Source organism: Dromiciops gliroides, chromosome 3, assembly GCF_019393635.1.
Source record: "Dromiciops gliroides isolate mDroGli1 chromosome 3, mDroGli1.pri, whole genome shotgun sequence".
In the NCBI taxonomy this organism is placed as follows: domain Eukaryota; kingdom Metazoa; phylum Chordata; class Mammalia; order Microbiotheria; family Microbiotheriidae; genus Dromiciops; species Dromiciops gliroides.
In genome coordinates this window covers 84,104,786-84,131,909 of record NC_057863.1, presented here as the reverse complement: position 1 = coordinate 84,131,909, position 27,124 = coordinate 84,104,786, and the positions used below count along the sequence as shown (strand labels likewise).

Sequence of the window (27,124 nt, the reverse complement as noted above, 5' to 3'; positions counted from 1 at the left end):
AGGCTGTGTGAAGAACAATGAACAGTGAAAGGTTTTCCCCTATTGTGGGTCTTCTGCAGAAAAACAACCAACTGTTATAAATAGATGGTATTTGTAGTTTCCATTTTCTTCCCTCCAAGGTTTTAGGGGGATAAGTCCTTCAGTTTGTTTTGGGTTATACTCTCTACGTGCTTCCTTTGCTAAATAGCCAGATTTCACCATCACTGCCCCCCCCCAAAACCCTGGTGACCTTGACTGAGGGAGGATTGAGAATGAATAGCTAGGGGCAGCTAGGTGGCACAGTGGATAGAGCACCAGCCCTGGAGTCAGGAGTACCTGAGTTCAAATCCAGCCTCAGACACTTAACACTTACTAGCTGTGTGACCCTGGGCAAGTCACTTAACCCCAATTGCCTCACTAAAAAAAAAAAAAACAACCAAACAAACAAACAAAAAAAGAATGATGGAGAATGAATAGCTACAAATATTAAAGATTTGTGGCGGGAAGCAGTAAAGAGGGGGGAACAGGAATGACAAATAACAGTTATTTAAAAATACACTCAACATAGACACAAGTTCATTGACATAAACTCAAGATGTGTATCAAATACACGCAGCCCTCGAAAACATAATTTATCTCATTTCTAAATTATCTAATATCTGAAATCTCTAAATTTCTAAATTATCTAATATCTAAAACTTAAATTATCTAATTTCTTAGACCCATCATGTGACAGTTGGAAGGGATGACATCATCTGGTCCAATCCCTATTTTGTAGATGAAGAAATTGAGATCCAGAGAAGAGATCCAAGGTCACATTGGGACTTTGGACGCATATCTTCTGACTCCTACTATCTCGTATTCTTTCTACTGTATCTTACTACACAGCATTAATATGTGGGACCTTAGTAGACTATTGGTTGAATATATGTATATAATACCTAAATGTCCTATCTACATACTTCTTGTTTAGACATTTGCAGTTGTGTCTGACTCTTTGTGACCCCATTTGGGGTTTTCTTGGCAGAGATGCTGGAGTGGTTTGCCATTTCCTTCTCCAGTTCATTTTACAGATGAGGAGACTGAGGCAAATGGTAAAGTGATTTGTCCAGGGAGGGTCATATAGCTAGTAAGTATCAGAAGTCAGATTTGTGCTCAGAAAGATGAGGTTTCCTGATTCCAGGCCTGACGCTCTATTCACTGAGACCCCCCCTAGCTGCCTACATTTTCCTACTTCTATATAATCTATATCTCTTTATTTGTTACCTTCAATTGCTGTAGCCATATATCTCTATATTGTTATGGTTGTTGTTGGTTGTACTTTGTTCTTGAAGAGGACCATGACATCAGGGTCATGGAGATGGCTCCAGGACAACTGGACAACTGGAGATGGCTCCAGGTATTTTTAAGACAGTTGGGGTTAAGAGACTTGCCCAGGGTCACACAGCTAGTAAGTGTCAAGTGTCTGAGGCCAGATCTGAACTCAGGTCCTCCTGAATCCAGGGCTGGTGCTTTATCCACTGTGCCACCTAGCTGCCCCCTATTACTACTATTGTTGATGTTGTTATATCTGTAATCCTAGCCACTTCTTGGACTTTTTGTAGGAGGGGGAATCTGAAAAATGTATGTGTTTATGAAAATAGAACCCTTAAATAAAGGGACGCATATGTGTGCATACATATATGCCTTATATATCTATATTTAAACACATTTGAATGTTTACAACGAAATATAGGCTCAGTATTGGGCAAATTGTATTGTGTATTGAAGCCGTGAGCTCTAAATCCCACAAATCCCTTGGTGTTTATCTCCAGGACAAATGGCAAGAGACGAAAACTCTTCAGTTAGGTTCTATGCATCACTATCCATATAGTGAAACCTCCTAATGACCTGTAAGCTTATTGTGGGTAGCGGGGTGGGGTCTCCCAAGTACTTTCTTATGATTCCTGCTTGGTTCAAATCTGGTTGAAGCTTGGATCAGGCCCTACATGGTTCTCTGAACCTTGGCAGAGCCCATATGGGTCATTGGCCATGAGGTGCCCCAGCATAAATTAGGAAGGTTTCTGTATAAGTCCTTCACGATCTATCCTCAACCAGTTTTGACTGATTTTTTTCATTAGATGACTTTGAGTCAATTGAATTGACCATTTATTTCAGCGTCATGTCTATCATCTCTTTGTGTTTTTAGCAGCCTTGCCTTCTGAGGAGTGGAAATGCTAGTCCTCAATTTTTTTGCCACCTACCTTCCTCACAGTTTTTTTTTTTTAATGTAAGGATTAATGAGACAGTGTTTGTTTAAAAAAAATGTCTTTGAGCTCCTTGGAAGAAAGGCACTCCGGGAGGTGATATATTCCCTGGCCTGGGTAATCTACCCATGAAATATGGCACTTTGAAAGTGTGAGAAACATCTCAAATCACTCTGACAGCATTTTAATTATAGTTGATTTGTTTGCTGCTAATAGTGAAAATGCTGTCAAAGTGATTTGAGATGTGTTTTTTCCACTCATAATGTTATATTTCATGTTTTTGGAGTCATTGAAGCAGCGTTCTGATTTCAAGAAACACATGGAATGGCTCAGTGATTAGAAGGAGGTAACAGTGTGCAGGAAGTGGACATGGGTTCTTCAGATACCAAGAGCCCTTATCAAAAAAATAGGCGATTGTTAGCATAGTACAGCCATGCATTTGGAACCTAAGCCATGAAAAAGGGAAGGAGGGTGCTTGGCTGCCTGGCTGGGCCTATTGGATTTGAGTACAGCTGCCATCATTGAGATGTGTTTGCAACTTTCACTCCGTAGAAAGATCATGACTCTTTGGCAGCCATCACCTATGATATCAGTAGGATACTTAGGTTATAGGGTATCCAAGTACCATTGTACTCCATTAATGAGAAATGGGATCTATAGAATTCAGGGAAGAAGAGCTACCTTGGAGTAGGTTAGAAAATCATCCTGCCCTGTAAGAAATGTTATCCACTGTGCCCTTTAGCTTCTAACTTTTTGCTCTATTGATTGAGGCTTCCTTTGGTGTCCTACTAAGGATGGTTCAGGGGAGGTTGCCCTTCTGCAGAACAGAAGGTTTGCTTGGTAGCTAGGTAGTCCAGTACATAGAGTGTTGGACTTGGAGTCAGGAAAACCTGAGTTCAAATACTGACTCAGAAACTTACTGGCACTGTGACCCTGGGCAAGTTATTTAACCTCTCCACCTCAGTTTCCTCATCTGTAAGATAGCATTTAGGGCAGCTATGTGACACAGTGGATAGAGTGCTAGGTTTGGAATCAGGAAGATCTGAGTTCAAATCCCACCTCAGAAACTACCTAGTTGTCTGACTTTGGATAAGTTACTTAACCTCTGTTTGCCGCTGGAGAAGGAATTGGCAAACCACTCTAGTATCTTTGCCAAGAAAACCCCATGGACAGAAGTCCACAGGGTCACAAAGAGTCGGATATGACTAAAATGACTGAGCAACAACAAGAAGATACCATAATAGTAGTCCTACCTCCCAGGGTTGTGGTGAATAAACAAATGAGATAATGTAGGTAAAGTTTTTTGTAAACTTTAAAGTGCTGAATAAACACCAAATATTATTATTTAGAAACTTGGATACTTTCCTCTTCTTTCCTTGACACTCATCAACCCCAAGAAAAGCACTTGCTATAATAGCTAGCTAAAAGAGTGTTTCAGTTTGAGATTAGGGTATGTGAACGGTCTAGATCATACATGGCTCCAGTGACCTTCCCAATCCCCTTGCATCCCACACCCATCATCAACAGCCACCTTCTCTCAAATTGATCTGTGCTATTTGCATTCTTGGATCCACAATGTGAAATTAGGGAATGCAGCCCAGATCTGAAACTTGCAAAGAAAATGACGGAAATGTTCTTCAGGTCAGTGGTTCAGGTTGTGGTCATCAAAACCTGTGAACAGAAGAACAGGACACTTGAAGGAATGGTGTAGGTGAACGAGGACCAGAAACAGAGACATTCACACACTCTCTGCATGCTTTAAGCCTGAAGTTCAAAAGTGGTGCTCTAGATTTGCAAGGAATTTTTTCATTTTGAGAGAGATTATATACCTAATGAAATACAAACAGAGCAGTTAACATGTGTCTGTTAGTTGGTTCATGCTTCAGTCCTTAAGACTAATTGTGTGTTTTAAGAGGAGAAGCATTTTAGGTTTTGTGGAATCTCTTTGACTCTGCCCCTTGGCCAGGAAAGAACCCCTTGAAGAGCCACACAGGAAGATGGGGGTACCCAAAGTCCCTAATAGCCCTTGTCAGACAATGAGCTACATTTGTTTAGAAACCACAGACTTTCTAAGCACTACTGAGCTCTTCACAAATTCGCTTGATAATGTTGAAATATCTAAGGAGATTTGTTCCGTTTGTAGGAAATCCTTCAATAATGACACGTTTCCCAGAATGATTCAGTTGTGGCAGGAGGCAAACGAAGCATTCTCTATGTGATATCTGGATTGTGACTTCATTGTTTTTATTTTTAAAAGTGAGGATAGGATGCTGTGTGGTTAAATGGGTCATGCCCACTGTGCAGTTCAGCATAGAATGGATACTTCATGGCAGTGTAATTGTTAGGGGAAGGGTATGAAACAGGAAGGCAGTAGCATTATAGTCTAAACAAAAATAACATCTTTTTTTTTTTTTTTAGCAATTTTGGGTCGACAAAATGCTTTCTTAAAAACAGTTTCATGAGGTAGATATTACAGATATCACTCCCATTTTACAAATGAGGAACCTGAGGTTTAAGGGACTTGTCAGTGGTCACAGGGATTGTAAATGACAGAGACGGGGCATGAGCCCAGGTCTTTTGACACCCAAGTCTGGTACCCATTCAAATATACTGCATTGCTTGTTAAATGGTATTCGTGTGTGAAAACCTAGATTTGGTCAAAAGATCATAGGAATGGGCATCTAGGTGACACAGTGGATAAAGCACCAACCTTGGATTCAGGAGAACCTGAGTTCAAATCCAGCCTCAGACATGTGACACTTTATAGCTGTGTGACCCTGGGCAAGTCACTTAACCCTCATTGACCCACAAAAAAAAATATCATAGGAACATGGAGCTAGAGCTAGAAGTGATAGACCTCAGAGGCCATCTTGACCAACCTCTTCCTTTTGCAGATAGATTATTAAACAGATTCCTCATAGGGATCTACTTAAGTAATAAGCTATCCTACTCCATTGAAAGTATAACTTGATTTGCAAACATTTGATTTGTGTGTACTTTATCAAGAATACCTTGATATTTAAAACTTGTTATTCTCAGCATCCAACATGGTACCTTGTACACAACAGTCTTTTAATAAATGTTTGTTGATTAAAATGAAGGTGAAGAGGAGAGGAGGGGATAGGGAACAAGCATTTGTATAGGATCTATTATATGCCAGGTACTGTGCTAAGCCAAGCTTTTCAAAAATATTTCATTTGCTCTTTGCAACAATAGTGTGAGGTAGGTGCTATTAGTAACCCCATTTTACAGTTGAAGAAACTGAAGCAAATAGAAGTTAAATGACTTCTCCAGGGTAACACAGCTAATGTCTGAGGTTGGATTTGAACTCAGGTCTCCCTTACTCCAAGTCCAGTGCTCTATCCATTGTGTCATCCAGTGCCTACAGTAAATGGAATCTGATGATCTCTAAGGTCCCCTTCCAGTCCAAAATACTATGATTCTTTTTTTTTTTTCACCTTAAAAGTTGTGAATTTGGGGGCAGCTAGGTGGCGCAGTGGATAAAGCACTGGCCTTGGATTCAGGAGGACCTGAGTTCAAATCCAGATTCAGACACTTGACACTTAACTAGCTGTGTGACCTTGGGCAAGTCACTTAACTCTCATTGCCCTACAAAAAAAAAAAACCAAACGAACAAACCCCAAAACCAAAACAAACAAACAAAAAAGTTGTGAACTTAACAAAACAAATGAAATGTGTATTTCCATATACATTGTTGTTGTCTGTCCTTCATTCTTTTTTAAAATTTTTCTTTTTTAAATTTTTTTTGGTGAGGCAATCGGGGTTAAGTGACTTGCCCAGGGTCACATAGCTAGTAAGTGTCAAGTGTCTGAGGTCAGATTTGAATTCAGGTCCTCTTGACTCCAGAGCCAGTACTCTATCCACTGTGCCACCTAGCTGCCTCGTGTCCTTTGTTCTTTTTTTTTTTTTTTAAGTGAGGCAATTGGGGTTAAGTGACTTGCCCAGGGTCACACAGCTAGTAAGTGTTAAGTGTCTGAGGCCGGATTTGAAATCAGGTACTCCTGACTCCAGGGCTGGTGCTCTATCCACTGCGCCACCTAGCTGCCCCTGTGTCCTTTGTTCTTGAAGAGGACCATGACATTGGGTGATGTCATGACTTGTGCTGAATTGGATTTAAGTGAGAGAGGGCTGTGTAGGGTCACTAACCTCACTAATTCTCTCCTCCAGAGCCATCTGGGTCTAGTGGCAAGATATATCTCTTCCATACATATAGTAGAACAGAAAAAGAAGTTAGTACATAAAACTGTGAATCTCTAGTATATGCAGCTTGCTTTTCTTTTTGAAGTATATATTAAGTTCAAACTGTAGCTTTCAAAGCTGTCATCTCTGCCTGTGCTTCTTTCTGTCTTTCTTTCTATTCTCTGCATAAAAAAATAAAGATACCTCGATGACCCTCTTTCTCTTCTCCTTCCCCCCCCCCTTGCTACCTTATCCCTAACCGTCCTCTCTGTTCTACTTCTAGTCCCACCACAAGTGGGAAAAGAAAAAGAAAGCCCTTGTAAGAAGTATATATAGTCAAAGAAAACAAATCACCACATTGGCTGTGTCCAAAAATGTGTATTTTATTTGTATCTTGAGTCTATCACTTCTGTAAAGAGACAGGTAGAGAGCTTTAACTTTAGTTCTTTGTTGTAATTGGTCATTGCATTGATCAGGACTTAGAGGAGAGGATCTTAACTTGGTGTTCACACAATGATGTTAGGAAATTTGTAGGGGCAGCTATGTGGTACATTGGATAGAACACTGGCCCTGGAGTCAAGATCACCGGAGTTCAAATCTCACCTCAGACACTTACTAGCTGTATGACTTTGGGCAAGTCACTTAACCCCAATTGCCTTAAAGATCTGGGGCCATCTCCAGTCATCCTAATGTATATCTTGCCACTGGACCCAGATGGCTCTGGAGGAAAGAGTGAGGTTGGTGACCTTGCACAGCCTTCCCTCACTTAAATACAATTCAGTACAAGTCATGTCCTCACCCTGATGTCATGGTCCTCTTTGGGAATGAAGGACAAACCATAAGGAATCTATAAACTGTGAAAAGAAAAAAAATTACCTCTTACTCTTCACTAACCTCTATTATTTGTCATTTCCTTTTATTATGAATGGAGGCAACCAAAATGAATCTCAGAAGGGGACCATAGGCTTCACCAGACTGCCCATGGTGTCCTTGGTACAAAGAATCAGTTAAGAATTCCTTGCTTTAGGAGTAGGCTGTCTTAAAATTTAATGTCACAGACATAATCTCAAAGAAATGAGTAATTTACTCAGCTCCTTCTCACCCCATCTCCATCTCACCCCCTACTTCTGTGTAACTTTGAGAGAACCGTGTCACTTTTCTGTGTTTTAGGTAACTGCTAAGTGAAATGGGTCTCATACTTGCCCCTTGCTGTCTTGAGCTGGATGCAGTGGAGGGAAAGGAATGTGGGCAGATGTTAGAGTCCCCTGTCTGTCACTATTGGACCATCAGGCGTCACGAGGGAGGAGAAGCTCATGATCAGAAAGGCTTGCCACATTTTGGGACTAGCTGGTAGGGACTTTCCTTCCTGGGCCTGAGAAAAGCATAGCAGTTTTCTTGAGAAAAGTACCATGCTGACTTTCACTTTCCTTCTAGGTCCAGTCAAGTGCCCTTTGTTTCCAAAGTCAGGAAAGTACTGTAGTTGACTCAGTTAAGCTACCATGTGAAAATCATAAACTTGAACTAACTATACCCTGAGCCCCACAACCCAACTTCCTCCTTATTCTCATCTATTCTCTATCTACTGTTTGGTTTTTTTGTTTGTTTGTTTGTTTGTTTTTGCATGGGGCAGTGGAGGTTAAGTGACTTGCCCAGGGTCACACAGCTAGTGTCAAGTATCTAAGGCCGAATTCGAACTCAGATCCTCTTGAATCCAGGGCTGGTGCTTTATCCACTGCACCACCTAGCTGCCCCCCTCTATCTACTATTAGTAGTAGATAGTGCCCTGGGGCAGCTAAGTGGCCCAGTGGATAAAGCACTGGCCCTGAAGTCATGAGGACCTGAGTTCAAATGTCACCCCTCAGACACTTACTGGCTTTGTGACCCTGGGCAAGTCACTTAACACCAATTGCCTTTAAACATCCGGGGCCATCTCCAGTAGTCCTGATGTATATCTTGCCACTGGATCCAGATGGCTCTGGAAAAGATAATGAGGTTGGTGACCTTGCACATCCCTCCCTCACTTAAATCCAATTCAGTACAAGTCATGACATCTGTCATGGTCCCCTTTGGGAATGATGGACAGACAACAAGTAGGTAGTGCTCTACTATCTAACCTTAGCTTCAGGGTTTTTCTTTTTTTTTTGGGGGGGGAGGCAATTGGGGTTAAGTGACTCGCCCAGGGTCACACAGCTAGTAAGTGTTAAGTGTCTGAGGCTGGATTTGAACTCAGGTACTCCTGACTCCATGGCCGGTGCTCTATCCACTGTGCCATCTAGCTGCCCAGTGTCAGGGTTTTTCAATGAGGAGTCCAGTCCTCTTCATTTTGGGGAAGGAACTGAGCCTGACCCAATTCTTCCCTTTGTTCTATCTGCCCAACTCATTGAATTTGCCTGAGTTGGAAGCCATTGAGTGATAAGGTGTAGCTTGTGGGTCTGGGAGGAGATAGGACGCCATTTTGCCTTGAACAAGCTACTTATCCAAGAAGACTCTCTCTGTGTGTGACACAGTCCAGGGAAGGAGAGCATCCCGAGGAGAATAACATTTCCAACTCTTCTTGGTGCCCTGGAGGCAGAAATGAGTTATTTTAACAGGTTGATGTAAAACTAAATAAACAAGGAGAGGGAGGCAGAGGGAGATGGATAGTTTTCAGTAAATAATGGTACAGTGGCCAGCAGTTTAAAGGGAGCGGGTGGGAGAAGAGGTTTCTCAACTAAGCAGCTGTGACAAGAGTATTAACTGGGAGCCGAGGGGAAGAATGGAGAGGACACGAATAGCAAACTGCAGGTTTCCAGGCTGCTGTGGGCAGCCCTCCATTAGTCCTGGGTGCGGTTGAGGTCTTTAAGGGGCCATTTTCCCAGACCAGTGTAGACCACTCTCTTTAAGGGTGGTGAGACTCTAGGAAACGCCCTAATGCTGACATGTTGTCTTGCGGAAGGTTAATAGATGTACGGTTGTATCAAGAAGAGCCCAGTTCCCCAGAGATTCATCCTGGGCTCTTAGAGAGAGGGTTTTGTTGTGTTATTGAAGAGTTGGATTACGATGCTGATCCCTTTATTTTTAATGTTCTTGGCTGGCTGTCACTGATCATGGTGTAATGCCTCGACTTCTGCATTGTCATCTCAGGGAGGGAGGGGGCTAATTGCTATAGGTCTAGTAATATGTCTTTAGAAGAAGAGAAAGATGAGAACCAGCAAGAAAAGAAAGCTAGCGGGGAAGGGAGCCCTGCTAGGAAGGGAGGAAGTGGACATTTTCTTTGAAACTGTTTGAAATGTGGTGCCATTGCCTCATGATGAGGATTCAGGAGCTGAAGGTCTGGGTACTGTTCTCACCATGTCACTTGTTCATTTTGCAACCCTTGGTAAGTCATTTCACTGGTTTCAATTTTCCCATCTGAAAAATGGGCACAATAGCATAGCATTCCTTACTGACCTCAGACTAGAATATCTGAATGGAAAAGATAACTGTGAAATAATAGTAGGGGATAGGACCTCTTATAAGGACAAACTTCCTCTAGCAATACAGGTAAACACTTTCTCTGAAACATGCAGTCTTAGTGATAGTTGCCTAACTGAGAGAAGTTGAAGTGATATTCCCAGGTATTCCGTGTCAGAGACAGGACCTGAATCCAGATCTTCCTGGCTTTGTACTATGTTACACCCACTCTCCAAATAATAATAGCTAATATTTATATGGTGTCCTATGCTTTGCAAAACACTTTCCATATATTATCTCATTAATTCTCACAACAGCCTTATGAGACAGGTGCTATTATTATCTCATTTTGCAGATAGTAATAAGTAACAATTGTTAACATTTATAGATTACGTACTATGAGCCAGGCACAGTGCTAAGCCCTTTACAATTATCATCACATTTGATCCTCACAACAACTCTAGGAAGTAGGTGCTGTTATTACCCCCATTTTATAGATAAGGAAACTGAAGCTGAGATAAGATTTGAACTCAGGTCTTCCTGACTCCCGGCCCAGCACTCTATGCATTGCGCCAAAAATGTCTTTCAGGCAGGAGCTCCTTAGCTCCAAAGAGTCACCAAGGCAAAGTATTCTTCCTTTCATGATTTTTTTTTTCTTCTTGTGTGTCCCCTCACACCGTCATCAACTAGGTACGACTTCATTGAGATTCGGGATGGGGACAGCGAATCTGCAGACCTCCTGGGAAAGCACTGCGGGAACATTGCCCCTCCCACCATCATCTCCTCAGGCTCTGTGCTCTACATCAAGTTCACATCTGATTATGCTCGGCAGGGCGCCGGCTTCTCACTGCGCTATGAGATCTTCAAGACAGGTCAGTGATACCCCACAAGGAGCTGCATCCCCATTAGATACCTCAGTACCTCCGACAGGAGAAGGGAGGAGCCCCGGGGAAGGGGAGAGGGTGCAATCCTGAAAGAGAAGATGGGAACTCGGGGGACTGAAGGGACATTTCCTCATGTCGTCTGCCTAGGGGAGAGAATTCTAGGTCATGTGGGTGGGAGTATTCTATTTTTTGTAAAGGTGATAGAGGAGGGACAGCTAGGTGGTGCAGTGGATAAAGCACTGGCCCTGGAATCAGGAGGACCTGAGTTCAAATCCAGCCTCAGACACTTGACACTTACTAGCTGTGTGACCCTGGGCAAGTCACTTAACCCCCATTGCCCCACAAAAAAGGTGATAGAGGAAACAGAGGTATGAGGTCATATAGGAGAACATTGAGGATAAAAAATGTTTCTTCTGGCATCCCATACCAGGAAAGTAATGGTCAGAATGCAATTTTCTAAAGAATTTTTTTTTTTTAAAAAAAAAGACCCTTCGGGGCAGCTAGGTGGTGCAGTGGATAAAGCACAGACCCTGAATTCAGGAGTACCTGAGTTCAAATCCAGCCTCAGACACTTGACACTTACTAGCTGTGTGACCTTGGGCAAGTCACTTAACCCCACATTGCCCTGCAAAAAAAAAAAAAAAAGACCCTTCTCTTGCCTGTCTCCAGAAATCCCATTTATGCCACTCAGTTTGCACTGGGGCCCATTTCCATTTAGCACTTCCAAGGCAATGGAGTGAAATGGAAAGAACACTGACTCCTGAGTCAGGAAGCCTGGCTTCTGGTCCTGATTGCCACTCTGTGTATTCTTGGGAAAATGATTTCCCATTCATGGACCTCAGTTTTTCTCATCTGAAAAAATGAAAGAGCCACAACCAGATGGCCCTCTGAAGCCCATCCAGCTCTCAGTCTCTGGCCCTAAGAACACCTGCTGATGACTATAGTAAGAGAGCACCAACATCTGCCCATGGCATCCCCCCTCACTATTTCCCCTCCCATTCCCCAACACATAGAGATTGCTGTGAAAACCAATCAGAAAGGTGGTAGGAAGGAGAAGCAGAGAGGATTACATTTCTTAGCACTTGGCATCTGGGTCTCCTTTTGGTCCACCCTGGTTTCTTTTTAGGCCCCAAGAGTCTGGGCTGGTACTTGATTTTCATGGCAGATGTAGGGAAGTTTTCTTTTTCCTTCCTGGCATGAGAAGTCTTCTTCATTAGTTCAGCTCCTGTGCTTAAGCATCCCAAGCAAAGGCCTTTTTTCTGTGTGACACACATGGTGCTCATTAAGCCAAGGAGGAGTGAGACTCGTCCCTCCAGAGCTTTTCTGCTCACATATGTGGTCTGTTTCCAACAGGTCGGTGGCATCCTTGTACATCAGCGATGATGCATTTAACCTTCTTTTGCAGCTTGGGGGTTTTGTGACTAGTGGCATGCTAAGCAAAGGGCAGTCGTTGTCATAGAGGGGAGAAAGCCAGGCACCTCTGGAGTTCAGTGGAAGGTGAACTATTCAGATATATTCTCTTTTTTGCCAAACAGTTCTTGAAAGGAAGTGGTAGCTGCTAAAAGCACTTTTTATGTCTTCTCTGTCTAAATATTTGTCAGATTTGTCTGCATGAGAACAAGAATTTGCAGCAAAATAAAAGGGGAAAGCTATGGGAGTGAGCAGGAACATAGACTTTCACAGGTTGTGAGTAAGGAGACAGACAGACTTGCTCCTGAGGAGGTTAATGGCCTGTGGTGGTGAGCCCCAGGCCTAAGTGATGCAGTGGGGCTAAACATGCTCTATGGCTGAAAACAGGCCTGGCTCTAGCCTCTTGGAAATAACATACTGAGCACTGCTTAATTTCAAAAAGCAAGCTAGGATCAGCAGAAATAGGCCAGTTACCAGCCTAGAAGCAGTACTTACCATCGCTTGAAAATTGCATTGAGCAAAGTTTGTGTAGAAAACCTAGACACAACAACAACAACAACAACAACAACAACAACAACAAAACACACAAAAAAGCCTTAGACACATAGGGGCTAAAGGGTACAATGATGTCCCAGTCAGGGTGGAGGGAAGAAATAATTTTCTTTGCTTTCACATCAATTTTTTTTTTTGGTGAGGCAATTGGGGTTAAGTGACTTGCCCAGGGTCACACAGCTAGTAAGTGTTAGGTGTCTGAGGCTGGATTTGAACTCAGGTCCTCCTGAATGCAGGACTGGTGCTCTATCCACTGCACCATCTAGCTGCCCCTCTTTGCTTTCCAATTTAAACAAATGGTTATTTGGTAGCTTGTTTTTATATCACCTTCATCTCTCAACCCACGGAAGCATCTCTTGTGACAAACAGATAAAGTAAAACATCAAGTTAAGTCAATGTGTGTTTATTACGAGTCTGCTGTGTTACACACCTGAGATAGGAAGAAAGACAAAAGCCAGTCCTTGCTGTCAAGGTGCTCACAGTCTAATCGAGAACAACCACCACCACCACAATTAAGCAAAGTTAACCAACATATCCACTGTCTGACAGCATATTTACTCTTCCACATTCCCAGCAACTTGGCTCTGCAAAGAAGGAATGGAGGGAGGTACATTGTCGCAAGGACCAAGCTTTGTGGTCATTATAATTACACAGACTCTGTCTTGGTGTTTTTCTTTGCATTTACATTCTTGTGAGGCATCTAAATGGTGCAGTGGATAGAGCTCAGGGACTGAAGTCACGAAGATGAACTGAATTCGAATATGAGTTCAGATGCTAACTAGCTGTGTGTCCTGGGCAAATAAGTTAACATCTGTCTGCCTCAGTTTCCTTAACTGTATACAGGGACAATAATATCACCAATCTTTCATGGTGGTTGTGAGGGTCAAATGAAGTAATGTTTGTAAAGTTTTTAGCACAGTATCCACATAGTTTTGTTGTTGTTGTTGTTGTTTTGGAAGCAATTGGGGTTAAATGACTTACCCAGGGTCACAAAACTAGTGTCTGAAACTGGATTTGAACTCAGGTTCTCCTGACGCCAGGACCGGTGCCTACATCCACTGCACCACCTAGCTGCCCTAGTGTCTGGCACATAATAGGCCCTTAAATGTTTCCTTCCTTTCCAATTGTGTGGATCGTCCTCCTATTCTTAATCTCTATGTCTTCTGATAAGAAAATGACATTTAGAGGACTGGTTTTTACTATTCTTGAGCTTAGGTTGTTACCCTAGTCCCAGAAATTCTTCAGACTAAAATGAATTTGCATTCACAGCAGTTTTAAATAGAAATGAACACCATGTGTCCCTTTTCTGGTGGAGGGGTTAGTCAATGGAAGGAAGGAAGGGCGATTGTCAGGAAGTCGGATACAAGACAGAGGGTCCTGCAGGTTGAGCGTCGTTCTTTAAGGACCCACCAAAGCACAAATTCAAATGCTACAGCACGTCTTTGGACTGCTAGGACACAGTTATGGAGATCTGTATTCAAATACTGCCTCAGACAATATCTGTGTGACCCTGGGCAAGCCAAGTAAGCTCTCTGAAACTCAATTTTCCATCTGCAAAATGGGAAAAATAACAGAACCCAGTTCACAGAGTTACTTTAAGGATCAAATGAGTTAATATTAAAAAAAAAAAACAAAACCTCACCACCCTTAATATGCTATATAAATGCTAGCTATAAAAAAAAGTTAGTTATAGGTAGATTTTAATTGGGGAAACACTTAAGGTATATCTAGCATTTAGCCCTGAGGACTGGACCTATGGTCATGCAAATGTCAACAATACAAAAGGGACAAGAAGTGATTCACTGGACCTTCCAATCCCAAGTGTGGGCACAACAGGGCCATCGAGGGAACATCCCTGAACACCAGATGCAGCTGTGTAGATACATTGGTCTGCCATGTACAAAATGAAGAAGACTCAAAAAGCCATTGAGGTGCCAGGCCTTGTGCCCGTGTTTCCACTTGATGAAGTCCTGGGAAAAAACACACACACATACACAAGGTTTACGTCATCAACCGAACATGAAAGAAATGCATGAATATACTGAAGAAATCCAAACAAACACAGCTCTGTTTGCTGGCTAGTATTCTTCAAAGAGAGCAAGAGGGGGAAACTGTAAACAGAGATATACAAATACCCATACCAGAGGGCTTTGGAGCCCAGTGACAGTATATTATACCATTAGAACACTGCAGAAGAAAAATACCAACAGAGATAAACTCACAACTTCAGTGCAGACAGGGAACATTGTGGTGGGACTGGGAGCTTCATGTCTGGCTCCAGCTGAAGTAGGCTATAAAAAATCCTGTATCACTTGATCAGTTTTTTTATTCTCTCTTTTTTAAAAAAAAATTATTTTTAATTTATGAAATAAAACAAGAATTTCCATAACGTATCAGACTGGCTATCTGCACAGAAGAAAGTTAGAAGAAAATTTTGCAAATTTGAAAATGAGATATCCTATCATGGACAGAAACAGCAGTAGAAATTTCAAGTATCATTTCTTTTGGGGGGGGGCAATGAGGGTTAAGTGACATTCTCAGGGTCACACAGCTAGTAATTATAAAGTATCTGAGGCTGAATTTGAACTCAGGTCCTCCTGAATCCTCGGGCCTGTGCTTTATCCACTGCATCATCTAACTGCCCTCTCAAGTATCATTTCTTTAAAATCACCATTGGAAACTGAAAGAGTTAGAAGTTTGTTCCTCTCCTGCTGTCTTTGGAACTCGAGTTCAAGGTCAAGATGCCTTTTTCAGGACCTAGTGATGGCTGAGCTTGGCACCTCTGATGTAACACTTAACAGGGGGAATCCTAGATGTCCCTGGGTTGAGGAGCTGAGTTAACTGTAGTGGTCTAGTGGTCTGAGTTAAGTTCTACTTTCAGTATGTCTACTTTAGTTTGGCTTTTAGTTGGAAGACTTTCTTTTTTTTAGAAAAGCTCTAGATACTTTTGGAAATCCTTGTTCAGGGTTTTGTGCTTTTGGGGACTGCTGTTCCAATTATACACCAGCTAGGAAATCGTGCTGGGCTAAAGCTCTTTGGAAAGAAATAGGTCTCTGCTATAGAAATCTCTTCAGTTTCCCTGGCAGATCTTTGCATGCAGTGTCAAGAAGGGTGTCGGGTCCATCTGAATGGACTGAGTTTTTCTTTTCTTTTTTTTTTTTTGTCTCTGACCTTTTTGACATAAGGACTGAGTCAGACCTTAACTTTAGTCTTGAGAATGATTACATTTTTCCTGGTATATCTGACTTAAGAGAAGCAACATGGAATAGTGGATAGAGAGCTCCCTTCGGAGCTTAAAAAAAAACAAAAACCCTTGGTTTCAAGTCCTGATGCTGACCCATACTGGCTATGTGAACCTTGTCAAGTCACTTAACCTCTACGTATTCTAGGCAACTCTAAAGACTGCAGAGAAGGTGCTGACCTAGAGCAATGAAGTCATGGGTCCAATTCCTATCTCTCTGATTTGTATTGAACATTGAGTATATATCCCTTTCTAATATTCAGGCCAAGCCCAGAGCAACTGGCAGGTTTCAGGGTGCCATCAAGAATTAGGGATCCACAATTTAAAAGAAAAAGGGGGGACAGCTAGGTGGTGTGGTGGATAAAGCCCTGGCCCTGGATTCAAGACTACCTAAGTTCAAATCCAGGCTCAGACACTTGACACTTACTAGCTGTGTGACCCTGGGCAAGTCACTTAACCTTCCTTCATTGCCCCGCAAAAAAAAAAAGAAAAAAGAAAAAAGGTCTGGTTGTTGTGGTTGTTGTTGCTGTTATTGTTGAACATATCCAGGTATCTACCTGGACAAGAATCCCTTCTGAGCCAGAGGCAAGCTGATGGAATTAATAACTCTGGGGCAGAGACACGCCTTTCCTTTGAGTACCCAAACTTGGATAATTGGTCACGATCTTCTGGGAATCAAATGTATTTTAGAATCTTTCCTCTAGTCTTTTGTTTTGAAACAAAAGGAGCAAGTATGGGCAGGAGCTGGGGGCTGTGGTTTGGAAGAGACTGTGTTTGTGGTGGTGGTGGGGAGGAGCAGGAAGGAGGGGGTGTTTTCAGGAACCTTCTTTGAAACTGTTGGTAATTTCAAGTGAAATTTCCCTCTTGTGTGAAGCATCTGTTTCCCAATAGATGGATGGGACCAGGGATTTTACTTTAATTCCCTCCTCCCAAGGGAAATTCCAGCCCTCTTTAAAGAGAATTACAGTAAGGGTAGGCTCTAGGAGGGAAAGTCAATACTCCTTCCCTGGCTCTCAAAGCTGACTTGCAAGTTGAGAATAGAGATTTAATTTTCTCTCTGCCGTGCATGTGGCCCAGCCAGCCGGGCTACAAGGGGAGGCAGCTCAGCAGCAGCTAAACCCTAACCTTTTCAAAATTCCTCTTGGACCCCTTGAAGATCTGCCAGCTGGCTGTGCTCTACTGGGCTGCCCTGGATCTCATCATACTGGGCAAAGCAGGCGGCCAACTGAGGAAGCGCTACCGGAGCCCAGGATGACAGGAAACAAAGACAAGGCAGAGGATGATTTAGCTCTGGCCTCACTGGTCTGACTTCATGCTCCAGCGGCCCAAGGGCTTGCCCAGTTGGTGTGAATGTCCCTAAACGGTGGAGTGAGTGCAGAACCTCTGACCTGCTGTACTTGGAGATAGACCTCTAAAGAAATAAGAAAAGGTTCCTTGCGAGGTCTTTGGGGGTCTGATGTCCCTGCCCTGCCAATCTGCTTCAGTGGACAGGGGAGAGGGTGAGGGTGTATATGTGTGTGTGTGTGTGTGTGTGTGTGTGTGTATGTGTGAGCGAGCATTTCCTTCTCAGTTCTAAAGAAAAGAACGTCTCTTTCTTTCACATTTGCATGGCACCTTTTAAAAGTCAGCCGTTCACTGCTTTCCAGAGAACCATCATCAATAAAGATACTAGTGAACCGGTCTGCTAGGGAGCCTCGGATAAAGACATTGCCTCAGGCTAAGATCAGGTTATTGACATCACATAGTTATATTTCTGTGCGATCCCCAGAGGACACTTCCTTGCCAGTAAACACCTGGTTTATTGAATATTTCGGTGTTTTTCTTCTATGTTTGGAGAGAGTGTGTATGATTCTCTTCATAAACTCAGCTTACCTTTTTATCTGAGCTGAATGCAATCAATTCTAATTACTTAGCATTTGCATTCAATGTGTGGTTAGATAACTTGTGCTGGCTCTGGTGTGTGTGCCTCTGTGAGTGTGCGTGTGTATGTGTGTGTGTGTGTGTGTGTGTGTGTGTGTGTGTGTGTGTGTGTGTGTGTGGTGCTGTTATTGTTGTTGTTGCAGCCACAGTGGTGCCACATTACCAGATTGGGAAAACCGGTAGTTCTGTTTGGCTGCAGCAGGACATTTAATCCTGAGGATGCTTGCATTTTTCCTGGTATCCTGGATGACTCCACCTACAGGAACTCAGGGATAGGGTAGCTGTTGCTGTCTAAGCCCCCACCAGTACAGGAATGTGTGCCGCATGTAATGAGGAGGCCTCCATTCTTTCTAGGAAGACACCAACACGTGAGCTGACCAGTCATCTCCATCACAGAGAAATTCTGAAGCTTTCCAAATGATGTTTTTCTCCAGACTCAGTGGCGGAACAGCTTTTAACATCCATCCCCTATACCCTGCTGTGATTCAGCGGCTAAAAACTCCAATTGTTAATTGTCTGATCACTACAGAGCAACTAGTTTTAATATGGTCATGACATGAATGGGGACCCAAGCTCCCCTTTGCCCCTCCCCTGAGGCACCTTGGATCTCAGTGGGGAGAGGGGGGCACTTAGTTGGCCACGGTACAATGGAGGCCAGTGTTGAGGTCAGCAATAAATAAGTGGTAACATTGTTTTCCCTGCTGGCAATCGGAGAGCCTTCCTTAAGGATTGAAATAACTTACATTTCTGGAGCAGGCAGCTGAGTGAAATGAGAAAGGAGACTCTGTTCTTCTTTTCAACAGAATTCACACACATACACACACACACACACACACACACACAAATCCATATCCACATCTACTTCTCTTTATTTCCCAAAATGTTTCAGTTGTTGTTTCCCTGAGATGTGGATCAGGCCAGATGTTTCTCCCCTTGGTCTGTACTGGAGAAGAACCGATTTGGGGGCTTTAATTGTGGGTGCTGAGAGGGTGTCCTTCAAGGATCAATCCAATGGGAAACATTGAGACTTGAACTGAAATATCTGGACTCTCAAACACAACAAAGAGAGATGACTATTTTCTTTAATGTTGCAATTCTTTCTTACTCCCAGGCTCTGAAGATTGTTCAAGAAACTTCACTAGTTTGAATGGTACCATTGAATCCCCTGGGTTCCCCGATAAGTACCCACACAATCTGGACTGTACCTTCACCATCTTAGCCAAACCCAAGATGGAGATCATCCTTCAGTTTATGACCTTTGACCTGGAGCACGATCCATTGCAGGTGGGAGAAGGTGACTGCAAATATGATTGGCTGGACATCTGGGATGGCATTCCTCATGGTGAGTAAGGATGGGTCATAGACATTTCTCTAGGTATTTTGCCTTCTGTCTGCAAATCACCTTAGTAACAGCAAAAGAGAAACCAACGATTTTAAGACTGTAAAGAGTTCTCTCGTGCTAACTGAAGGGGCGGTTGACCCGACGTTCTCCACTAAAGATGGAATGAGAGGCAGTAGAAGTTGTTCAGTCTTCTTCCCAGGCGTTCTTTGAGAATTAGATAAGCACTATGTTTTTAGGTAAGTTAGAGGAAGTTTGTGAGGAAATGAGTGTGGCCCAGACAAGATGGTAACTAACACTAGAGAGAATATTGGCCCTGAAGTCAGAGGATTTGGGTTCAAATCCCACTTCTTAGACTTACTGTCTTTGTGACCTTGGGCACATCACTTATGCTCCCTAGGTCTCAGTTATCTCATCTATAAAATAAAAGAATTCAAAACCTTGTTTTAACATGTAATTGGGGGGCGGCTAGGTGGCACAGTGGATAAAGCACCAGCCCTGGATTCAAGAGGACCTGAGTTCAAATCCAGCCTCAGAAACTTGACACTTACTAGCTGTGTGACCCTGGGCAAGTCACTTAATCCTCATTGCCCTGCACAAAAAAAAAAAAAAAAGAAAAGAAAAAAACCCATGTAATTGGGGAAAAGGAAAATATTATTTAAAAAATTAAAAATGAAATGAGATAAAATGTAAGGGTTGAATTAGGTAGCTTTTGAGGTCCCAGTTCAAGATTTATGATCCCCTAACTTCAAGAAGACCATTCTAATGCCATGTCAACAAAAGTTGACTCCTCTCTGTTTAGAAGCTATACCTAAACAGAAGCATGCAGCTCTAGCCGGGCATGCTAATAGGTGCTAGAGATGCTCCTTATCCAACACTGAATGGGGGCAGCATTTTCCCCCCAAGAGAGCCATATAGGATGGCACCAAGTCCATAGAATGTGATTGCTGAGCAAGAAAGACCATTCTTACATTTTGCCTTTCAGTTTATACCTTATTCTAGTAAGGCAAATAGAGTGATTGCATGTTGAATTAAGTAAAATGATTTAAGGAGGGAGAAAATATTATGTGATTGACAGGAAGTTCACCATTTCCCTTCCACTGACCTCTCTTTCCCTCTCTCCCAGTGGGTCCTCTGATCGGCAAATACTGTGGAACTAAAACTCCTTCGAAGCTCCGATCTTCTACCGGCATCCTGTCTCTCACCTTTCACACTGACATGGCTGTGGCCAAGGATGGGTTCTCAGCACACTACTACTTAATTCCTCAAGAAACCCCTGAAAGTGAGTTGGAAATCTTGGTATTTTATGGATGTAATACTCATTCTGATATAGCCCATTACTGTTTGCAAAAATTTCCCAGTTTTGAGCATACACACTTGAACATATACATCTGGAATACACAAAAGTCAAATATAAATCTGCTGGGGCAGAGTGATAGGGATATGAGGTAGCCATGGGGTTAAGGAAGTAGTGAATACTGGCTCAGTTTTCTCTTGAGAGAAAAAGCATCTAGAAGGTGGGGGTCCCCCAACTCTTTTTTTGGTCTCTGTACTTCTTGGCTTTCCTGTGCTCCCTATTCATTATGAAAGGCAATAAAGTATAGAGTATTGGTATGGAGAGCCAGTCATGGAGCCAAGAAGACTTACATTTTCTGACCCATATTGACTGTGTGACTCTGGTTCTAAAATTTTTTTAATTTATGGAATAAAAAATATTTCTATAACATAGTATAATAACAAAGATGATTGTACATGACACTGCAAATCTATTATGTACATTTTGCTATTCCTTTTAAATATGTATATTAAAGTTATCATGTCAATTTCTTCTCCTTCCCCCCTTTTCTTTCTTTGTGACTTAGCATAGTGACTTAGCCCTCATTGGTTTTAGGTCAATAGTGTCAAACTCAAATAGAAACATCCCTGCAGGCTGTATATTGACCTAGAAAATCACAAATTAAGATTAGCTATGTTTTATTGTATTTTTATTTATTGTGTTGAGTATTTTCCAATCAAGTTCATCTAGTTCTGGCCGAACTCATAGACACCTTGTAGGTGACTCTTTAAGACTATAAGTTGCAGAAAAAGGGCTGACCTGTATTGGTAGAATGAATTTCATCACCTCAGAGTTCCCTCTAACAATGAAATCACAGATCTAGTATCTATCCTTTATGCACATAAGAAATAAAGAGCTTATGAACAAGACTGAGAATCCTGATTCTTAGAGATGAATCATTATAGATAGAATTAAAGCATTTTGAAATATTTCAATATCATACTATTGATTAAATATCCCTGTACCACCTTGGCAAGCTTCTTGTACCTTCAAGGGCATGCATACTCCAGATTGGCAATCTTTGACCTAGAGCCTTTCATATCTGTGTGTGGGTGAGAAACTTTTGACTTTGTGTTACTGGGGACCCTTTTTGGCTATAGGTAAGCTAATAGGGGTTGGTTGGAAACCTTAGTGGTCTTTAGTCTAAAGAAAATCTTAAAACTGTGGGTCACAACCCCAAATGGGGTCATGTAACTGAATGTGGGAGTCATGAAAAATTTGGCAACAGTAAAAGATTATATACACCTATTTTATATACCTATATACCTGGGGTCACGTAAAAATTTCTCAAGCAAAAAGGGGTTATGAATGGAAAAAGTTTAAGAAGTCCCAGTCTAGACTGGGAGGTAAACACAAAATCATAGACTGTAAACAAGCTTTATAAATAGCAGCTGCAACCACCACACTAAAGGATGCTGTTTTTAACATATGGGGGAAAGAATGTTGGTTCCTTGGAAGCCATAGCTTTGTGTACACCAGTAGTAATCATCATTGGTGGAATCTACATAGAAATGGCAACAATTTTTCCATCATAGAAGCAGGACCAGAGGAAGTAACTTCTAGGTCTATTTTTTATAGAAGTATGGTAAAAAAAAATTTACTGAATAACATGTGTGCATGTGGAGACTACTCTCAAACTTGAGATATATCTGTGCACTGTGACACCTGCCCTTTTTGCCAGAAACCAAGAGATTAAGAAAAAAGGAAGGCAGGTGGGAGGAATGGAAGGGAAGGGAAGGAAAGGGAGGGAGGAAGGAAGGAAGGAAGGAAGGAAGGAAGGAAGGAAGGAAGGAAGGAAGGAAGGAAGGAAGGAAGGAAGGAAGGAAGGAAGGAAGGAAGGAAGTAGAAGAAAGGGAAGAAAATAAGAGAGGGAAGGGAGGAAGGAGAGGAAAGGGGCAAGAAAAGAAGGGAAGGAAGGAGAGGAAAGAAGGAGGGAAGGAAAGATGGAGAGAAGGAAGGAAAGAGGAAAGCAGGAAGAAAAGAAGGAAGGAAGGAAGGAAGGAAGGAAGGAAGGAAGGAAGGAAGGAAGGAAGGAAGGAAGGAAGGAAGGAAGGAAGGAAGGAAGGAAGGAAGGAAGGAAGGAAAAAGGAAGGAAGAAGGAAGGAAGGAAGTAAGGAGGGAAACTCCACATGTTTATGCTAATAAAGTTGCATTTGCAAGATACATCAGCCCACTCAAATTGCCTCCAGTCTCTCACATTTACTTGTACGGTGGTAATAGTGTATCTTTTGGCAACAGTGAGCATCAGTAGCCTGAAGTAGGAGACAACCTTGTGCTATAAACTGCATTTTAAATTTGTATTATAGTTCTTATTTATCCACAGCCTGGTTTCTTTTATGGCTAGTTTAGTTTCTTCTGAGCCCAGCAGGGGTAGAACTATACAGCTATCAACCTGTGTATCATTTTTAAAATAAAGGGAAGAGTTTTGTTCTTGAGACCCAAGAGTAAAAGCCTTGTCCTGGGATTCAAAGAGGGTTTTGGGACTTCCGTTAGTCTGGGATCGAGAGGCATAGTTTTGTTTTCTGACTTTTTCAATATACTTGTGTGCCCTAGATTTCCAGTGCAATGTTCCTTTGGGGATGGAATCTGGCAGGATCTCCAATGAGCAGATTAGTGCCTCTTCTACCTACTCTGATGGGAGGTGGACTCCCCAGCAGGGCCGGCTGCATGGGGACAATAATGGCTGGACCCCCAACATGGACTCCAACAAGGAATATCTCCAGGTACATAGCCTAGAGGACAAAGATTGAACCTAAATCCCAATTAATATGATGGAAGAAAGAAACACTGAGTTGTATAGGGACACCAGACCTTGGAAAAATTTGTTTTCCCAGGCAATGATAATGGTAGAGATGTTACATTGGGCTGTACAATGATATGCAAGGAAATTTTTTTGAACCATCACATAAAGAGAGTGACAACAAGGACAGTGTCCTGAGAATGGGCATTCCCTTATCTAGATGGTAGCTCAGCATGGTAGCCTAGCATGGTGGCAGCTGCTTTGGTGGGAACCTCATCATGAAGGCCTTTTGCATGCCACTGGTAGACCAACACAATTGGGGAAAACCTTACTCCTGGAATGAAGCCAGGGTTGGTCAGGCTCTTCACTGCAACTCTCAAGACTGTAATTTTCTTTCCCTTTGAACAAAGCTTGCAGCTCATGCTGTGTAGCCAGTCCTTGCAACAAAGAGGTGACCCAACTGTGGCCCCTTGGAGAGAGGTCAGCTAAGCAGGGGGATGCTGTGAGCTCCAAGCAGGGGCAACTCATGCTTTTATTGCCCACGACAGCCTTGATTCCCCATTGACATATCACCACAAGCTCTGATGTGACCTTATGACCCCTGGCTCACGATGGACTTTGCAGAGCCCCCAGTGGCCAGAGGTAGAGAGAGAAAGACTACTTAAAAACACTGGGCATCTACAATGCTTCTGACAGCTGGCTTTCCAACCAGCATGAACACATCTAGGAGGCTATTCTGAAAACATTAGATGCCTTCCCTCTTCTTCACTGTTTGTCCAGTCACTACCCATCCTTCAAAGTCCAGCTCAGCTCTCACCTCCTCCATGGACCCTTCCTTCACTACCCCTAGATCATTGTTCCTTCCATTCTCTGAATTTCCACAGCATCCACTGTTAGCCCTGCTCATTTCTGGTACCTTCCACATGTGATCTCATTGTTCCTTAAATTCTTTGTATGTGTCCCTGAGTCTGTGAGCTCCTTGAGAACTCCCCTGATGTGTTTTTGGTAATCTCTAGGGTTTAGAATTGCTAAGCATATAGTAGATACACAGAAAACACTCGCTGAGTTGAATTCCATTGTAATGGCCAGCACTGGCTAAATTTTGCTCACTCAAGAAAAACAGGAGGAATAAGGGGATTACATTTAGCAATTTCCTAAATGGATTTGGCATCATGGACAAGTAGGTGTTTTAAAGAGTTGAGCACACACTTCTTCCAATAAATGTAAGATGGAGCAGAATCTTTATTCTTTAGGTTGGCACTTTGTGCATAAAATTTGACCCTTTAGCGACCCACAAAATTAATGGAGGAAGGAGCGATATTAGGGAGGGAAGAAAGGCAGGGATATTGGACATGATGATTTATCCACTTGGATCGGATTTATCCACTGCTGTATTAACGTGGCATTCATTAGCTATGGTCTCCCACAGTTTGGTTAATAACCCAATAATGTTAATATTGGAACAATCCTGTGCTATTGAGTTGTTTTGTACTCTAAAGCATCTCATTCTCCACTGTTCTCTGCAACCAAAGAAAGGTCACAAAAAAGAACAAAATTTGTCTCATCTATGTGGCTGATATAATGCCAAATAGTTATGTTTGGTTAGGAAATTAGATTCAAGACTGGCAGTAACCACAGTGGGCCATAAGCACTGGGACACATTACCAGTGTGTCAGCCGAGGAGGTAGAAAGAAAAGCAAGATGATGTCCTGTTATGACTGTAGCAGCGTCTCCCTCTTCTCATCCATCTTTATTGCCCCACAGGTGGACCTACGTTTTCTGACTATACTCACAGCCATTGCGACTCAAGGAGCCATCTCTCGGGAAACACAGAATGGCTACTATGTCAAATCCTACAAGCTAGAAGTCAGCACTAATGGTGAAGACTGGATGATGTACCGGCATGGCAAAAACCACAAGGTAAATCTATTTTCCAATCTCAAATGCATACTTGAACAGAAAGAAGGAGGAAAAATGGTGGGGGTGGGGGGGGGAGCAGTGGATGAGGAAAGAGAACCTAGGATAAACTTCACCTACTGGAAGAGGCTTTGTTTTGTGAAGCTCAAATAATTGATTGGTGGGTAGGGAGAAGGGAGGGGTGGAGGGAGTTGGGAAAGATAGGCCAGCCCTGAAAAATCCTCTTTCTTATGCTAAAGTGATTGGAAAATACAGTTTCTCAGACAACCTGGCTGGTGTTGCATCTCTCTGCACAGCAGAGAGAGCCTGCAGTATGTTCTCTGACTACAAATGAAGGAGAAAATGCTTTCACAGCCCATGTTTCACCATCCAAGATTCATTGAGCATTTATGGCCGGAGCCCCGTCCACATGCTGGGTTAACAATCACAAAGCCACATGTAGCTGCAGTTCAGGAGTTACTGAGGCCTGGAAATGAAAGGGCACAAATCCTAAGAGGGGATCACAATGTCCCAGAGAATAAAGAAGACAATAAATAACGAGGAGAAATTCGGTGTGTCAGAGAGTTGGAATCTGTGATAGCAATCATGCTTGGCAGTGATGCATTGAACCCTCTCTGCTTGTACCCACTCCAGCTGCAGCTCCTGGAGGTGTGGCCTGTGGGAGGGTTTTTAGTTTTCTGTTGTGCATATGGATGTCTGACACTCGGCTTCCTTAGGACACATGGCGTACTGTCTGCGAGCTGCCCCTCATATGGTGCTGGAGATAGGGTGGTGTACAGTATGCTTGGCAGGAGGCATACTTTGCTGAAAACAAAGCATGCTTTTTTTTGCCCAGGGGACAGGGCTGGAAAGGGCAGAGGGCAGACCCAAGGACTATGGTGCCATGAGGCGAGTTCAACTGTAGATCATCATAGTCCTTGGGGGCCTAGTGGGCTGGCTCTCTGAGTCATCATGGGGGAGAAAAAGCTACTTATTTTTCTTTATAACTTTATTTATCCCAGAGGGGTGGGGAGGGGGGTTAAGGAGGAAGAAGAAGGAGCAGAAAGTCTTTTCCTTTCCTCCCTGTCAAGTGGGATCCTAGTTTCTGAGAGCTTATGAGACCTTAAAGCAATCTAGTCAAATCCCCATATTTTGCAAATAAGGAAACCGAGTCCTGGAGAAGTAAAGTAACTTACCTGAGAACACACAGGTAGAAAGCCACTGAGGTGGAATGGAATCCAAGTTCTATGACCTCCAAATCCAGTCCTCTTTTTACCACAGGACACCCTAATGCCTCAGCATTTGAGCATTTGGGACCCTTATAAAAATTAACTCATTAGCGAGCAGCTAGGTGGCACAGTGGCTCTGGATTCAGGAGGACCTGAGTTCAAACCTGGCCTCAGACATTTGACACTTACTAGCTGTGTGACCCTAGGCAAGTCACTTAACCCTCATTGCCTGGCCAAAAATAATATGAAAATTAACCCATTAACTTGGGCCTTCATCTTTAAAATAAAAGGGTCTCTAAGGTGCCTTTCTGGCTCTAACTTTTGATAACTCTATGATAACCCTATAAAATCCTCCTGTTCTGGCTACAAAACATTGAAATGGGCAGTATACAAGCTATACTCCAAGAGGAAGCCCTATAACATTCTTATAAAAGATCCCGGGATGGGATTTCTGTTTTTCTGAACCCAGACCCAGGAGAAGGTGAACCAGCAGGATGTGTGCCTGCACTCATAAAAGGAGACACATTTAGAAACTGGGAATTTTCAGACTGGTGTGGCCCAGGGAAAGGCTACCTCACTCAGTGGGGCAAGGATTAAAAAAAGGATCTCTCTCTCTCTTTTTTTTTTTTAAAGGAAGCTGTCACAGTGATTGTATAATCTTCGTCAGGAAATCTAATTGGAGGGCTTTACGGACTTCACTCAATGGCAAAATGTTTTCTC

General features: G+C 42.7%; 1 protein-coding gene across 1 annotated transcript in view; it reads left to right on the top strand.

The window, feature by feature from the left end:
- Positions 1-27,124, top strand: part of NRP2 (neuropilin 2) — a 156,760-nt gene that overhangs the window by 35,160 nt on the left and 94,476 nt on the right. Inside the window, 5 exon segments of the mRNA XM_043994885.1 lie at positions 10,548-10,729; positions 18,976-19,206; positions 20,330-20,485; positions 23,093-23,262; positions 25,044-25,199. Coding sequence (XP_043850820.1) covers positions 10,548-10,729; positions 18,976-19,206; positions 20,330-20,485; positions 23,093-23,262; positions 25,044-25,199 — 895 coding nt within the window.